Genomic DNA, 18,606 nt, shown 5'->3' with positions numbered 1-18,606 from the left:
ATATTATATTTACCTGTAGTATGACAGGAATGGTCATCTCACTACCAAACGATAAGATATTTACCTGTAGTATGACAAGAATAGTGGTTATATCACTACCAAACGATATAATATTCACCTATAATATGTCAAGAATGGTCATCTCACTACGAAACTATATTATATTTACCTGTAGTATGACAGGAATGGTCATCTCACTACCAAACTATATTATATTTACCTGTAGTATGTCAGGAATGGTCATCTCACTACCAATCGATATTAAATGTACCTGTAGTATGACAGGAATGGTCATCTCACTACCAAACTATAAGATATTTGCCTGCAGTAGGACAAGAATTAGTGGTTATCTCACTACCAAACGATATAATATTTACCCATAGTATGTCAAGATTGGTCATCTCACTACGAAACTATATGATATTTACCTGTAGTATGACAGGAATGGTCATCTCACTGCTAAACGATATTTTATTTACCTGTAGTATGACAGGAATGGTCATCTCACTACCAAACGATATTATATTTACCTGTAGTATGACAGGAATGGTCATCTCACTACCAAACTGTAAGATATTTACCTGTAGTAGGACAGGAATTAGTGGTTATCTCGCTACCAAACGATATAACATGTACCTGTAGTATGACAGGAATGGTCATCTCACTACCAAACCATATTATATTTACCTGTAGTATGACAGGAATGGTCATCTCACTACCAAACTATATTATATTTACCTGTTATATGACAGGAATGGTCATCTCACTACGACACGATATGATATTTACCTGTAGTATGACAGGAATGGTCATCTCACTACCAAACGATATAATATTTACCTGTAGTATGACAGGAATGGTCATCTCACTACGACACGATATGATATTTACCTGTAGTATGACAGGAATGGTCATCTCACTTCCTAACTATATTATATTTACCTGTAGTATGACAGGAATGGTCATCTCACTACCTAACTATATTATATTTACCTGTAGTGTGACAGGTATGGTCATCTCACTACCAAACTAGAACGTTTACTTACAGTCTGACAATAACTGCTACCATCAGTACCAAAATAATGATCGTCGACTCACTATCGAACCCTGTGGTATTTTCTATCAGTAAAACAACAACGGTCACCTCACCTCCAATCTCTATTACAATTCATTTCATTTAAGTTTCCTTTCCTTGATAGTAACATACCAGCATCCCTGCGCATGTAAAGTTGACTTTCTGGATAGATGCAAACCACCGACTTATGTTCACGGTGTCTTATATACGCAGCAACTGATTGTTTTCCTTGATCATCAGAAAATAATCCTGATGTGATATCGCATATTCAAGACACGCCTACTCTTTCCAGCAGACGGCGCGCATGGTAAAGCCTGATTTGTGTTTGCAGGGGTTAATGTTGTCTCTTCTTGAAATTTGAAGTCAGCCCGGTTAATTTTGTCGTTGAGTTCCAGTCTCTCCATAGAGTTGGTTCTGTTGTATATTATTATTATTATTTATTTTTTTATTAAAAGCATATGTACTAGTAAGCCATTAATTTCATTACTGTATACTTGGTAAATTTTGTTGGGTGCTTAATTTCGCTATATTCGTGGTCACCAAAGATAGTACGAAATATGATTCTAAAATGATATTACCAAAATGATAGAGAGAGGAAAAAACACTCGTTTACCGTTTAACTTTCGAATATTGAATAAGAAAAATAACCAATGCAATATCATATTTTATGTCATTCTGATAGAACACATGAAAAAATATATTGCATCACCAAAACTCAAAAGTACGCTCTTGAGCTATAACCTTTAACATGGCAAAGTTGTCCGATGTTTTATCCACGCAAATTAGTTCTGAGAGGGACAACCTAGAAATATTAGTCCGGCGAAATAAAACTCAGCTAAATTTACAGATATACGAATATGTCAATAGTTATGTTTATCTCGGGCATTTGATTTGTGTCTAATTTAGCAAAAATAGACATTAAAGTGTTTCAGTTTCGAAAACCAAATCGAAGCTTTCTTGTCTTCTCGCATCTTATAGACAAGAACGGGGATTCTGACATTTGGATAACTTGATCGATTGTGTGTAAATCGTAATTGTAAGAGTAGAAACCAGAAAGAAAGTATGCTATTTTGATTTTTCACTCTGGAATGCATTCCTTTAAGACAAAGTGATACCGGTTTTATTAATTGGTTGTCAGGAATAACGTCTTTCTGAAAGTAAAATCATCTTATATATCATCAGCGATGACTAAAATCCCTCAACATTCGTTTCAAACATAAGGATATAATTAATGAGAGTTTGAACAAACTAAAGGAGATGTTTATCTCAGTAATAAGTTTAAGATGGCGGATAGGCAGTTCCTCTTGTGTTTGATAATCCCACAGAGAAAACATTCGGCACCTCTGACACTTAGAGAGGTAAAAACTATAGCACACTCAAAAGGAGGAATCAATTATATTTACTTATTTAATCCGGGCGTATTTCTTGCAAATATTTTGTTAAATTAATATACTTATCTCAAGTCAAGTATTTAATGGACTGCGCATAAACTTGTCATGCGATATTAATCCCGCACTTACCAGGCTTTGCTGCGGGATAGTCCGATTGGAGCGCGGGAAAACATTCCACGCTCACTCGGGAGCAGACGATATCTCAAGAGGAGCGACATTAGCATGTTTTGACGTAAAAAAGTTACAATGGAATAACAAAAGATACACCAAACTTGTTGACTATCACGCGACCGGCTGAAGTCTCGTAAGGACTCGCGTATCTCATTGTGATAACGTAATACCAGTTCTACTTGAGCCTTGATCCGCTTGACGTTCGCTATAAATCTTTTTACGTGGCTGGGGCTTTCAATACAGGTATTCTTCGCGAAGGCAGACACCGATGGGAAAGTTACCTGAATATGAACAAGAACGAAACATAGGTGAGCAATTTTTGTATTTTGGAAAATATTGGTTTCAATTCTTTCTTATTTTGTTTGTGTTTATCATTTGCTAATTACTTAATGAACTTTATTGTTATCAAGACATTGTAGTGAAAAAATTCTCAAAATGAAATAAAAACCTACATTGTACGTCAATTTGTTAAATTTATCGTAATACAAACTGATTAAAAGGTATCATGTTAACATGTTTGATTAAACAAAGACTTAATTAAACAAAGTACAGATTCATTGTTATCAAACATTTATGATGACTTCTAATAAGAATATTAAATTACATGAAAGTTGACGATACTTCTGTGTTATACATGTATAAAGCGAAACAATTACATCATCAGCGAGAAATTTATGAGATTTAACGATGAAAGCGATATTTACAACTTTTATAATCTGACGGATGGTAATTCAAAAAGTATTCGTTATGTGAAATCGACAAAAATTTATGATATTTAAAAATTAAAGCTATATTCACAACTTTTATAATCTTACGGATGGTAATTCAAAAAGTATTCGTTATGTGAAATCAAGAAACTGTATCAGTAGCGAATACAGTTTGTGTTACATGGTCATGTTACACAAGTTTTGGTAAATGGTCAGCGATATCATTACACTATGTAAAAACCTTTGTAATTATATCCTTATTTTCTTTTGTTGTATATCCTTTTGATTTGGTGTCTCCCTAACTCGTGTTGTTGTCCTCCTTTTTTGTTTTGTTGTCTTCTAAGTTCCTGTTGTTGTCTTTCCTTCTAGTATGATGTTTCCTCATTTCCTATTGTCTTTTTAATATCAAGTTTAAGTTCGTTTTATATAGGTTGATTATATAATGTGTAAACCTTAAAAATTATTTTGTACAACAGAACAACGTTAATTCGAAAAATTATCCTGATTACCGGATTCATACATGTATGACAAGTGAACACTTATATTCGCTTTAGAACAATAACTTATTCCGAATGTAACCGTACGGAATACTAAGCATTCCATATTGTAGGAACCTGGAGAAAAGAGGTTTTACCATTTGGAGTCCGGATTAGGGAGTTTGGTCTGTGTTTACGCTAGACATTCCTATCTATACAGCTACTGTGAGCTCAGTCCCTTATAAGGAAAAACTAATTAAAATCATCGTTAATTTTTTTAATCAAAAACAAAAAGTACAAAAAATCTATGGCACGTTTAATACAGGGATAATCATTGAATGCAACAACTATCTATATAATGACACTTCAGAACCACTACACATGTAATATAAATAACAAGTACAGTACAACTATAATACATTTAGCTGTTAACTCGGTATTCAATTTTGTTTTATTTTCATCTATTAATCTTTAGATGTTTTCGATGGGTTTTTGTTTAGGAAATCCGAAAGGATAATCTCACCCTCTTGGTTGACCAATATACTTTACTGTAGTATGAATTGAAGCGGTTTACTTTTCCACTTATCTAATCCCCATGTTTTAATATTTTACTGTCGCGATTTTATCTATGGCAACGCCCTATACTGTGTTTTCCTTTTATAATTGAGGGTAGGAGCTGTCTTGAATATTCAAGTATTTTACGGTCTTAAAAATATATTGTACGAATATTTAAGAGCGATTCATGAAATTCATATCAACCATTTTTATAAGTGATGATGTCAATGCAAATTTTGCCTACACGAATAGAGAAAGACACATAATTAGTTCCCCCATTTGGCTCTCAACCTGAACGAGATTGTGCAGTTATAAATATGTATGTAATGATTGCTACTCGCAATTATTATACATATTGTAATTAAATTAATACAACTAAACATTTCACCATTTTTTTTTTTATAAACCCAGTTTAGCTTTAGCACCGCCCCCCCTCCCCCTCTCAGTGAGAGCGATTTTTTTCGTGACACCGAATATCACTATACAATGTACTATATATAAAAAATACATTTGAATGTCGAAACTAGGCGAATATTTATTTTACCGGTGAAACACAATCATTTAACCGAGCAAAACATGTTTTGCGGTATAAAGTCTGTAACATTATTCTATTCTATTATCATATGAAAATCTAAATAAAAAGTGATATTTATATAATAGTTTATATGCAACTGTGTTAAATATTTTTTCACGAAGCTCATATGCAAACCCTCCACATAATAACATTACAAACTCTAGAGCTTAGTTATATTTATGATAATACAAATGTACCTGTTTTCCTTTTTGTGACGTAATGTTTTCTCATGTGATAAACCAAATGTTCTAAGATTTTCATATGTACTTGACCAGATTTCTTTTTCAATTTAGCTAATAAAAAGCACACGCTTAATTTTATGTTAAGCTCAATGTGATGTCATATACACAGACTTTCTTTTCCCGAGCACTTATGTTTGAAATTGTGTTTGAAACTGATATGAATTTAGAGGGTCAAGAATGATGTATAAGTAAATAATCTGTTAAAAAGTGAACAACAACGTTCCAGAATTTCATTCAGGAAGTGCTCTAAAGACGGCACCAGATCCGCGTAATGACAAGGAGGTAAATACACTAACACATCGACTCCAGTAGACATACACACATTCTGGCATATATTACACACACGGAGGAACGTCCTTAAATGACTTTGCCTGTTAAAGGACGTGAAATTGTCTGTTACGTAAAATTCCTAATGTGACATCACTGTAATAAGGACATGGAGAGACAGGCAGTAGCAAAGATGTGCTGTAGAGACAGGACAGTATCAATGTAGGTAATATGTAGAAAGGGTGTAAATTGAAATCCAAATTTTCCCAAAATCTGTAGCAGATAAAGTTTGCTTGCTTCCAATCCCATTAGAAAGTCGAATATGAAACCCCCTGATTGTATAACTGAGGGACTCACGCCTCATATATGCATACTCACATGAGTCGTCTCATACACTCATGCTTTGGGATACAGAAGGGGACAAACATGCAAGGGAGACATTTACAATAGTATGTAAGTCTGTGCAAGATCGAATATGCTTGTGTTGTGTAGCGTAATCTGTCTTAACCGTTTTCACAAGGGGAAAACACGTTTTCAAATAACACAGGATTTTGAGAATAAACGAGGTCCTTTCATGTTTTCTTATGGGTGTGGCAAATGAATCGAAATGATTGTATCGTTTTATTCAATAAATAAAGTGTTTGAGAGATCCAACTCGTTGCAAATGTGAATGTGTCATTTTGTAAATATCACATGAACGAAGGTAAATCACAATACCATCAACACTCACGTAAACCACAATTTATTGGGGATTTATTAAACGCGACATGACAAAGTTCGTCACTCAGACACGTTTTTATTAAAATCGTTAGTGGTCTGATATTAACTCCAAGTAAACAGCATCGCACATTTCTAAATGTAAGTAGCCTGTCTGACTTTAAAGATGGAGTCAACCTCTGTGTTTTATATTCATATGAAATAATCGTTCAGTTATGAAAGTTCATTATGAATCAAACGAGTACACATCTTCCTAAAACGTGCATTATCTTTGACCGTACATTTATCATTAGAGCCCAATTTTATCAACAACAACACTAACAGAGAATATATTTAGTTCTTATAACAAATTAGAACGCATCTGCACGTATGTCGGATGTGACGGGAAGTCAGAATATTCAGAGGTCGTATTGAACAGGTATCACTATGTGTCAATATAAGCCAATGAATGCTTTGCAACAGGATATTCCGTGTTTGCGTATTGCAGAGTTATCCTCTCTTGTTAGCAGGTATTGATTTTTACGTCATTGGTTTGTGTGAGAAAATTACGTCGTTTTCTATAAAAATTGATGACGTTACTCTCACAAACAAATGACGTAACAATCAATACCTGCTCACATAATTTTAAACGCATTACTTCGTTATGGTACCTTACAATTATCTTAAAACTCTTATCATAAATTTGACAGATTTACACGACTTTTTTTGACAATCTCGAATTGAATAAGGACGTTTGTGTGACGTCAGCAACAATTTAATTTTGCTTGAAACTATGCAAACTTCTTGCGGAATCTTTTATCAAACCGTCTATAAGCCATTGCCATACTACAGCTTTGTAATTGGCTATAACTATCGTATCATATAGAGGGTTAATCCCATAGTAGACCAAAACACACCTCCAGTAGGGTATTCAAGATAAAAACAGCGGTTAAACTTTCATTTTTGTGTGTGGGAGGATTAGATTAAAACTAGCTCGAACTGAACTTTCAAAAGGTGTAACTGAAGATAGGACAGGTGTCTTTTAAACTGTCACGTTTTATTCCGTGACAACAGGACAGCAAACAACGCATGTTATGGTACGTAATCGTATGGTTCTGTCAAGTTGAAATGTTTTGCCGAAGTTTTATTTTCGCGATTTTCACCCTTGACAAATCAAATACAGGGCGGACAATTGCTATGATAGCTACATGCATATGCCTTTAAAACATCAACAATTCTTCACTGGATGGTTTTGTTGTTCTTCCACTTCAGGCAAATCACTAGAGAATTCCACTGTAGTGTTCTTGTACATAGATAAACTCCCCTTTATTTCGTTTTTGGATTTAACTGTAGTTGGGATGGGCAAAGGTGTTACCGTTGACTATATTGCTCAACTGGTTAAAGCGCGGGGTTCTTGTGTTTAAATCATGGTCTTGCTTTACCTATGGACTTTTACACTCAGAATACTGTTGTAGCATTGTTCTTGTCGTCTCATGCTATATTTTATATTTCATAAAAGTTCTGCAAGGTACACATACACGCTTTTCTGAAACTAAATAAAGATTTATTAACGTTATATGTATGCAAGCAAAAGTTTCCAATGCATAGACACAGTTTTAAACTGTGGCACAGGGATACTTAAAAGACCAGAGAGTAGAGTTGTTTTTGTTGCATAAATACTTTGCTTAACAATGTCATGCTATGGTATATTGTATACGTTATGTCAAATACAGTGCTGTATGCCTATTCTACGCTAGTTTGTTACTCTGATATTACTGTTAGTTGACCAATAACTTTGTTTACGAGTTTTAATCCGCGTATATAACTTCTCAATGACTACCTCCCTAAAATACCAAAACTGTTATATTTAAAGTAGAATTTAGCATTACAAGTATATGCTTAGCTATTTCTTCTACAATGATAAACACAAGAAAAATTCCTTAATCAAGTTAATTCTGCTATTTTATCAACTATTTTTTATCCAGTATTTTGTCTGGTCATGATATGATGGCATTGTCATTGAAAATGTTGCTTTCGTTCATGTTAACTTGGACCCCTAATTATGCCAAATGAAAGTAACCCGTTTAAAAAAATAAAAGAGATGAATTAAGCTGCACCTCTTCGTTTCAAAATGTGACCTCTATATTCCATTAAGAAGTTAAGAAGAATGTTGCTTGGTACTATCATAATTTCTAGCGTATTTCTCTTGGGCTATACGATTAATAAATGAAAGTATTTGCTTGCAACCATGTGAAGAGGACTATCTGTTTGGTTTAAGATGGGAACGCATTCTCTGAGAGAGCACCAGATGTTGTTTCCGTCTTTATATAGGACATCATTTTGTCTAATCGTGTTGTTTTTCCGATTTCTGTTTATATATTGATCGTGTGTTTTTTTTGTCATATATTATTTGTACTAGCCTTTAACAAGTATTTATTGGTATAATTATCTATGTGCAAAATGAACGCCGAAAAAAGTATACAAAACAAGAATGTTATTAATGTTCTAAGTAAAAAAAAAATATATACGACTTCTCAAACATCTTCGATCAATATGATAAGATTCTTGTTAAGAAAATGATTATAATTTTTTTTCACAACAATACCCAATGGTAAATTTGTACCATTCTTTAAAGATGAGGGATATAAAAAAAATGATAATAAATGTGTTCTTATGCAAATTATCTTTCATGTATTAAATAGAAAGGAGGTAAAAAAATGATATCAAATCTATTTTACCTGGCTGTTCCATCGTCTGCTTTTTGTCTGAATATTGAGACCTACGTGCTAACTCTCGTCCCTGTCACAGCAAATAGATGAAGCACGTTTATGTAATCTCTTTTGCTGATTCTGCATGTAAATTCTGTTTAAATCAAATTCAATTAGTTGTTATCACTTAATCCTGAGGTGATGATGCAAACAAATCATTTTTCTTCAAAGGATTAGAGTTAACACCTTTTTATATTTCAATTACTATAGTAAAGATTCGTTTTCTAAAAGGAGATAAGGAAGAAAACATCAAAGGACTTTTATGATAGAAAATATAAGTTTAAATGTGTATACGTTCTGTGTCCGCTCGCAGAATAAATATTTCGATATTTCATGTTTGTCATTAGTGTATGATGAGTGTTGTCTAATTGGTAAAGCGATATATCTAAATATTTCTGGATATTTACAAAGCATTTAACGACGCCTCTTCTAACTTCATTATTTCAGCTTTGCTATTTGCTTATGATTTAAACGACACTTAAAGCCGTGTTCTTGAATAGTTAATCACGGTTTAATCTTCTGAAATCAATTTCTTTAAGGTCGTTTGGAGCTACCATTTTGACCGCTGAAGAGTGTCTCCGGATTTTGAAAACCTGATACCTAGTTATCACTGTTCAATTAGTTTGCACTTCGGATACTAAACACGGTAGGTAAACAAAGCAGAAAAACATCTTGAGAGGAACCCGACGGTTTTTTCCTTTTCAATTAAATAGAGATATGTTAAATGGGGTTTAACCCATTCGTCGTGTCAATATGTTGGTGGTCCAAATGTGGTGTCTCGAAAAGGGTAGGATTAAATCAGAACAGTTGATTCCACATAACCGGAATTTGTCACCTGCGTGAACATATTCGAGTTATTTAGTAGATAAGGTTTCATAAAGAAAGCAAGAGTTAATATGTAAACAGGTATTCTTAAATCAATTTGAGTAACGAACGTTAGACGTAGTAGACCAGTTTGAATTAAACAGGCTCTATTACATGACATATTTTCTACCGATTTGATTGGCGTTCGTTATCATGCTTATACAACTAAATGTTTATTAAGACTCTTGTCTTAAGTGTGCTTTTTACAGTTTGAAAATAAACTAACAAGAGTAAGATAAAACATGATAATCAGCTACAGGCTACACGATATATGAAACCTGTTTCTGAAGTCAGGTTAGAAAGTTTCGACTATGTAGTAATTCCTGAATTACGTCATAATCCAATTTCATTTTAAGCACGCTCTCTCAAAGGATTGTAACGTACTGCTTCCACTAATGCAACGCTTTTAGCCTTCATATGAACTGGGAAGCAGAAAGATTTTATTTATCATTGCTGTTTATTAAATAAGATGGTAGTCTTGAAAAACGTGGCAGCTATATTACAAATGTATGTTCAACACTGAATAGAGTCTTCAACTTGTGGTTTATGATGTTTTTCGTTTTGTTTTGGCGTTTCCTTAGTTCCTGTTGTTGTCTTTCGTTTTGATTTGGTGTCTTCTCAATTCGTGATGTCTCTCCTTTTGATTTGGCATATCCTCCATTTCTGAATTCCTGTTTTGTTTTAGCGTTTCCTCTGTTCCTGTTGTTGTCTTTCGTTTTTTGTTTCGGTGTCTCCTCCTTTGGAGTTTTTGTCTTGCCTGTTTTGGTGGTTTCTCCTGTTGTTGTTGTGTGTATTGTTTCTGTGTGTACTCCATTCGTGTTTTGTCTTTTCGTTTACGTTTTATTAAGTGCCAATTTCGTCCTTGTATGTTGACGCGATAATAAATATTTTCCTTCTTTGTGTTTTGAAACAATGATATATACTCTCCTGGTGTGCTGATTATATGATGTAATTGTTTTGTCCTTGTGTTTTACGGATGTGGTATGTTGTTGGCTTTGTGTATAATGGCTGTGGTATGTTTTCTGCGTTGACGGTAGATAATTATTTTCTTCTGAAACACCTCAACAAATTTCAGAATAAGAACTGTTTTACAACATTTGAAGATGGCATTCATTTCCTTTGCAATATACTTCAAATTGATATAATTCGTAGTTGTATACTGATATTCATTTTTATGTGTGTTAACGCTGTTATATATATTTCATTCTTGTTGCTGACGATATGATATATATTTTGTCGTTGTTGTATATTGACGACATGGTAATAATTTTAAATTTTATTTAGACACCAAATCAAATCATTATATGACCATTAGAACTCGTCGTTCAATTATTTTGCATTAGACGCCAATTTATACCAAATACAATTCAAGTGACTTGTGTAACCATTTTGTTTCTATTCATTATTCTGTATGTTAATCTAATTATATTAATGTGATATCTTCCTTTATTCGTAAGTCAATAACTTCAGCTGAGAAAGACATTAATATAAATAAGATTTTGTTGTCTGCATGTTTAAAAAAAAAAAAAAAAAAAAAACATAAATAAAAATTCCTGTGTTCCTTATCCTGAATGATCGTCTTGTAATTGTTATCAGATCCATATTTGAGATTTCGATCTCACCCTTTTTGTCTATGGCATTACTGATAAATCCTATTAATACGAAATAGCTGTATAGAGGAATGTTATTTATTCATGGCATACTGTGAACTTACCAAAGTTTATCGGTGCATTCACATGTGTGCCTCTTACTTTCATCGTTCATAAGTTATTGTCGCATCACATAATCAAATCTGAGAGTGTTTCCATTAATGGAATTAAAATTATTATACAATATAATCTCCCACGCATGGCCTCCCTCTTAATTTACTTCAGATGAAACTGAAATGGCGATCGATCTTCTATCATATCAAAGCACGGCTACTTGAACACGTACCTACCCTTTGCACCGCCGGTATCCGAGTAAACAGTTTGTTGGAGTTTAGTCTTAAATTTACAACGTTCACGAAATAAAACCGCTTTTTAAACAGATTAAGTGCTCCAAATACCCGTTAAGAACTTAAATTTAAAACCCGAATGGATTCGAGAGTGTTGAGGAATAGCTTCATATAGTTTGAAAATGAACTTATAAATAATGACACCCCGATTCTCTTCTGTATGAGGTTCCTTAGGGGAACTTCTAATTATTTCCAGATTATATTTCATTCCAAATCAAAGAACTGCTCCAAAGTGTTATTAAGTTTTGTTCGGTGTATAATATTCACAATCATTAACAGTGGATGAAGGTTTAAAACCCTCAAATTTCGTACAGTAAAATATATTTCTTAAGAGTAGTTAGATGTATGTCGTAAATCAACAGTACTCCGGAAACCCCACTGAGTGCCTCTAGACGCTTACGATGTTTACTCGCGACAGGCTTTAGGGATGACAAACACAGTTTCTTTGATCATATCAAGTGATTCTACTAATTGATTGTAAATATGAAGAGTCGGTAGGGTGTCAGGGAACGTATCCTACTGTTTATATAACACTTCTTTTGTTTATCGAATAATCTGAAGCGCAACCTACCTTAAGAATATAACAGAAGAAGACCCCTCTCGTATAATCATTAGAACAGTCTCTTTCATACCGGGCACAGGTGTGTCGTTGGATTTTACTTATTATCTACTATTACAGGTAGTGTTATACTTACAACATTAAGGCATTAATTGCTATCATCCAATGTGTAGGAGTTATAAGATAATACAAAATGTATATTAGGAACGATATTAAGATAAAATAAAATAACTTTCAAATTGAACCAGGAAAACTAAAAATTGTTACTAAGATAATTGAGCGCTTATTAGTGAACTTTGATGTATGTTTCTCATCTTTTTTCTTTTTTCTTTCTTTTTAAAATCAGTAATATTGTGAAAACAATTTCTAACATTAGTAATTTATTTTTTAAGGTGGTAATTCATTTTTATATAACTTTGACTGGATAAAGAAAATTTTGTTTAGAATCTGGCTTTAGCAGTCGATTATGTGATCTTTGATTTATAACTAAATTAGAATTCATTAACACATGTTTATTAAATCAAAAATTCGGGTTTCTCACTTTTCCATTTACACATAATTTGATGATGTCTACAAGAATAATTGTTATTGAATTCCAGAATTACTAATGATAGTCAAATGCTAATTAAAAATTATTATTTCTCGTCAAACGATATGTTCCTAATTATGCTTGGGTAATGTTCTTTTGATTGCAAATTGATGGCAGAATGGCAGACATTCATTTTTAATTTCAGGAATGGGATTAAGTTGCGTAAAATGTATAGTTAGTCTTAAATTCAGTTTTTTTCTCACATTTGCAGAAAATGATGATGCAGAATCTATCTGGTGCGACTTACCCGCCTCCCCCACCTACAGGTCTGGGGTTTGGTGGAACACTTGCCCCTTCCTTTCCCGGAGGGTCTTTCTTTCACGGTCACCTGCCGTCCTCCTTTAATTCTGGATTCCCTGCTTCCGTACAAGCCTTCACGCTGGCGGAGAAACTGGCCGGTAAGTACAAAGCAGTATGATATTTCTCCTTTGAAATTACGTGTAAGAAAGTGAAGAAAACACATTTGTGCAAGTGATAGTGTCAATGCATTTGTCTTGTATAAATGTTTGTACTCATTTGTTGAGTAGGTAGACTAACAAAATGTGGATGAAGTGATATGTCATGATTAAACACACAATAACGTTTCAGCTACATGTAATACGCGGACGCACTTTAAATTATGTTATACTGCTCCGCTTTATTTAACTTTCAAAGAACGAGTTTATTAAATAATGGTTAAAATGATACTTCGTTTATTATAGTATACAACACTACTCCATCTCCTGATAAGGAAGTCTTCATTTGGCTTACATGAACCATTGCTCTTTTTGAGACAATGAACTTCAAGTGAATATCTTTGTTTTCGTCAAAAAGACAACTTGTATTTACGTAAAGGACTGTTTTTGAGAATTGGGGTTATGATTCTTTATTGGTTAGTGCGTTTTGTCTGTATTTATTATACAAACAGTTCTTTGATAATACACTGAAATGATAACTGATGATGCGTTTTATTTATTTTTAGTTTAACTATACTCATTAAATCTGTCTAAACATATCAAGGTTAAACATATTACATTAGGGACTGTAACTTGAGTTAATTTATTTCAACATGACGAAAGGGCAGGTCTCAATTCGTTTTTTGATTTCACAAAAATGCCGTCTGACTGGTAATTTTATTATTCATCGACAAAATATTTCTTTTAAGACGTTCAATTAATATTCCGTTTAAAAGTTTATTATTTCGGACTTGTTAACAGGGATGAGAAATTGTCTACTAACTACCGTTTTTTCCAGTCGAATATTCATGCAAACGTCTGTAAAATTAATTTCATGGACGGAAAACTAATATTTAATATCTTATACTAGAGTCCATAGATCGTCATGCATGTTCACACATGTGCAAATAACATATGATAATTATATTTTGCATTTTCAATGTTCGGAGTTTAAAAAAATGTATCTGTAAGCTGAATATTTATATGGCCTATTATAGGACTAAGTCTATATTCAACTAACATAATCAACTAATAAAGTCTTTCTCATATATCGTCATAAATCGACCATATTTGTTTTACTTTCATCAGCGGACATTCTACTGGAGGCAAGATACGGTCAACACCGGAAACAGAGACGAAGCAGGACTGCATTTACGAACCAGCAGCTGTCCGCACTGGAGAAAACATTCTCAAAAACCCACTACCCGGATGTAGTTATGAGGGAACGTTTAGCTATGATGACTAACCTGCCTGAAGCAAGAATACAGGTACATTTATGTTTATTGATATTTTAGACAGAAAATAATGTTCCTGTTCATGGTATGATGTTTGATTATTTGGAGTTGGATGAGTTATAGCTAGGTATAATGAGGTGGTTTTATGATTTAAAATAATCAAATCGAAATTGATGCTGACTTATTATTCAATGGCAAGATCTTCCAGATTTTTTTTTTATTTCCGTTGATATCAATAATTTAAAAGTATGACAACAAAGATTCTTCTTTATTAATTTAATATTTTAACATTTAACTGTTTAACGGTGTGACAGAAACGGTCTGCATAATGCAAAAGTCTTTCACAAACGTATGACTTGAATATCACGAGACTTACTTTTTCTGTATTTAATGGTAACATGATCAACATAAGCTTGTTATGGTGCTAACACGCCACAACTGTATCAGATCCTGATATATATATATGTGTGACTGTTTTCTCGATAGATACGCCCTGTTCATATAACGCAGTCATAACAAATTCAAAATAAGGATGAACATATTTAAAAAACATAGTAAATCGATGGTGACAACCACACCAAAGTAGACATTTTAATGTGCTATTTGACCACTACGTCTCTTTAGGAATAATCAATGTTGCTTAAACCTGAAAAACTCCTATTCCAAATATTTCGAAACATCTATAGAATTACGGCAAAAGGGAAATGGAGATGAATGTTTTGAAAGTTAAGGTCTGCATTTTATGATTTGACTCGGCCTTGTATGTTCGGGGACATCAGAACGAAACTGACAGGAGTATTCCATTCTTAGCTCTGCATAGTGTCCCTTTCCATCATATTGGAAACGTCAGAGGGACCAAAACAGAGCTGCTATCCCAAATGCAACACTTGTTTTTGTCATGTTTTGTTACTTCATGTGGCTGTTTTCTTCTTAAAACAGTATTTTTATTTACTTGTATGTCGTTCTTGACACTTCTTTTAAACATTTGATTTGCTCTTTACATTACCATGGCCATCGACCATTAACCATCACCAATATTGGGATGTTTTATTCAATCGAATTGTGTTGCTCCTTTCATTGTCTGTGCTGTAATATTTGAGTTCATTTGATATAATGGATGTTTCTTTAAGTATTTATACTTGGCCGTTTTGGTGTATTGGCCGTTAGGACTATTACACAACATGCTATTGTTGGCCTTTAAGAGAGTAATTCACAAAACTTTTCTACTGGTATTTCACATTGAAATCAATGCATATTGTACTTGTAATTGCTGTTAAGCATTATTACCACCTTACAATCATTCTTTCACAAAGGTCTGGTTTAAAAACCGAAGAGCTAAATTCCGAAAGAAGCAGAAGGTAACGAAAGGGAAAACATCGACGGAAACAAAGACAGTGGCTAAAACAAATACAACCGGTAGTAAGGATGGGTCCACAGTGGTTGACAAACAGGAGGAAATAAATGTTACCGAAAACGTGACTGGTGCATCTTCACAAAAAAGCCAAACAGGTGAATATAAACACACTCATACACATGGATGAGGTTTTAGCAATGAATTAATTCAGAAACTATATTACATACATTTATTGTAAGCATGATCCGTGAATTAAATCCTTTGTATTAAAATTGATATGTAACTTAAAATGAATATTGATTCTATAAACGTACATATTTTAGCGGTAGTATTATTTTAGCACTTTTCGCGCATAGAATATTGCACTTGATCACAATTGCGTCCATTGTTATTCATGGATGTTGTTCTATGTTGCATATTTTGTGGATGCGCCAATCCATCAAGGCTCTTATCTGTTGAAATTCGGTCATGCGCTAAAACTTTTACAGCAATATATACTACCATAGAGTAATGTTAAAAATGCCCGGTTCGTCAACCAAACATTTTTTCATTATAGAGTCGGACGATTCTTCTGAAGGAATTGATGTCACAAGCGACACCAAAAATGACGAAGACGATGAGAGGTGTGACAGCCCGCCGGAGTATTTACTAGATAAACCAGGTAAGCTATATACTTTGTCGTCATCGCATTCAGTACACTTCAAATGGTGTTTTATTCGCGAGATTATGATTTTCTTGATTTTTTTGCGGTAAATTCTTCCACGAGAATAAACACTGCGAAATTAATACCAAACTAGTCCATCCTTACCCTTGCAATTATTGTTGTTGTCACTAGATCTTAAAATCCGCGAAAAATAGCTGTTGCAAAAATAGCCATATCATGCAAAAATGTGAAAATTATGTACACGAAAAAAAATTGAATTTCAAAAGTAGTTTCAATATTGTTTAGCCTATCAAGGTAGACCGGAAACTTGTGGATATTGCATAAAATATTTTTTCAAGTTGTGTCTCGCTAGACACACTTTTTTTTACGCAAAACTACATTATACTACATGTATATGATTAATCAAGCTGTACAATTTCATATCAGGCATAAACTGGTTGGTTGATATATAGATTGAACTTTTTTATTCAAAGATCCGTGCCTTTATGAATTGCACTGGCTTACAAACCCACTTACTGGCGGATGTTAGATGAAACGATGGAATGAACTAGCGTGATGCCTTGTTTTATAAATGTTTTTGTTTCTTTTTCAGATATGTCATATTGCCGTCAATCAACAGATCCACCGTCCAATAACATTCTCCCAAACATCAACGTATTTCATTGGCAGAACCAACAGCTGTCTGGAGCAGTTCTTCACAAGCATGCGCAAATGCAACTCCAACAACAGACCGCAAACATGCTTAATATGACGTCACGTTATCCGGGATTTAATCCCGGCTATTCCCTTAATCACCCTGCACTGTTACCCCCTCCGACTGTGCGGTACGACTCCTTACATAACCGTGGTTTGATGCCGTTTGCAGTTAAAGACAATGCTTTGAGTACTAGCTTGGATAACCTTCGGTTCAGGGCCAGGCACTTCTCTCATCCAATGGGATATATAGACAATCTATAAAAATGGAATCTAATAGTCATTCCCTGATTGTACAAATGTTTTTTAAAAATATTCACAAAAACTCTTAATATTTTACAATGCTAGGACATGTACATAAAAATTATAATAAACATTTTCATGTACATTTCCTAGCATTATAAAATATTAAGAGTTTTTGTGAATATTTTAAAAACATTTGTATAATCATTATAAGATTAATTTATATTTTTAAGGCAAAATAAAACGTTCACCAATCAAAGAAAGACACGTGTCCGTTTTTGTATTAATAAAGATAAAGAATTTTCATAATTTGTATTTAATCTCATTGTGTGTATTAGCTGTTGACCATATTTCCTACAGTGAATACTATTATATTCTCAAATTTCAATATAGGGCTAAAGCCATATTTCATGGATTTATTCCTGATGACAAACATCAAATGTCTGAATTGGGAAATATATGAACAAGCAATAAAAGAAATGCTACATTGAGATTTGAAAAGCTGTGTTATTTGTGTATAACTGTTTTTCTTGGTTTTCATACCAAATGTTCATTTCAATTCAGCCAATTTTTTTCTTTGTACCCAATGAAAAATACATGTATAATGCTCATACACCAAAAGTAATTAAAAAAGGAAACAAGTTTTCTAGAGAACGCAATTGGCGCAATCTCGTTTTTGCTGTGAAAAAAACCCCAAATGGTTTTATTTATCAATTGAAAGAAAGTTCACACGCTTCTTTATTAAAAGATGTAACATGCAGAGTAACCAATCACAATGGGACTGCGTCATCAATTTAGTCTCATATTTCAAGCGCCATTGGTGACGTCGCAAAGCAATTAAGTTCACTGTTACAACTTTGAGTATCTTAGCGTTATTATAAAATGTAATCAAAAAATGTGATAGACAGAGGTATCTCAAATCTCGGGGGGATAAAACCCTCGGCCAAGCCTCGTTCGAAATCTTAAAATGATCATCCTCGGATCGAGATGTCTGTGTCTACGTCACACATGATTCATATATCATATGATTCCACTGTAATAACATTTCTAGAC

At 33.5% G+C, this 18,606-nt stretch overlaps 1 protein-coding gene across 1 annotated transcript; it reads left to right on the top strand.

The window, feature by feature from the left end:
• The first annotated feature begins 12,409 nt into the window (after window positions 1-12,409).
• Window positions 12,410-17,622, top strand: LOC110448536 (diencephalon/mesencephalon homeobox protein 1-A-like). Its single transcript, XM_021494822.1, has 6 exons — window positions 12,410-12,461; window positions 13,142-13,328; window positions 14,454-14,632; window positions 15,913-16,108; window positions 16,510-16,614; window positions 17,210-17,622. Exons 2-6 carry the CDS (start codon window positions 13,145-13,147, stop codon window positions 17,572-17,574), a joined length of 1,029 nt encoding a protein of 342 aa, XP_021350497.1. The 5' UTR covers window positions 12,410-12,461; window positions 13,142-13,144; the 3' UTR covers window positions 17,575-17,622.
• Window positions 17,623-18,606: the final 984 nt, after the last annotated feature.

Source organism: Mizuhopecten yessoensis, unplaced genomic scaffold (genome assembly GCF_002113885.1).
Source record: "Mizuhopecten yessoensis strain PY_sf001 unplaced genomic scaffold, ASM211388v2 scaffold4121, whole genome shotgun sequence".
Classification (NCBI taxonomy): Eukaryota; Metazoa; Mollusca; class Bivalvia; order Pectinida; family Pectinidae; genus Mizuhopecten; species Mizuhopecten yessoensis.
Note: the sequence above shows the minus strand (reverse complement) of the source record. Positions and strands in the feature narration are given on the sequence as shown.

What these genes read in the sequence shown, in the direction of transcription:
- LOC110448536 (XM_021494822.1), top strand. Translation starts at nt 13,145, where the DNA reads ATGATGATGCAGAATCTATCTGGTGCGACTTACCCGCCTCCCCCACCT. An exon ending in GCTGGCGGAGAAACTGGCCG is followed by an intron (nt 13,329 to 14,453) that starts GTAAGTACAAAG and finishes TACTTTCATCAG; the next exon opens with CGGACATTCTACTGGAGGCA. An exon ending in TGCCTGAAGCAAGAATACAG is followed by an intron (nt 14,633 to 15,912) that starts GTACATTTATGT and finishes TCTTTCACAAAG; the next exon opens with GTCTGGTTTAAAAACCGAAG.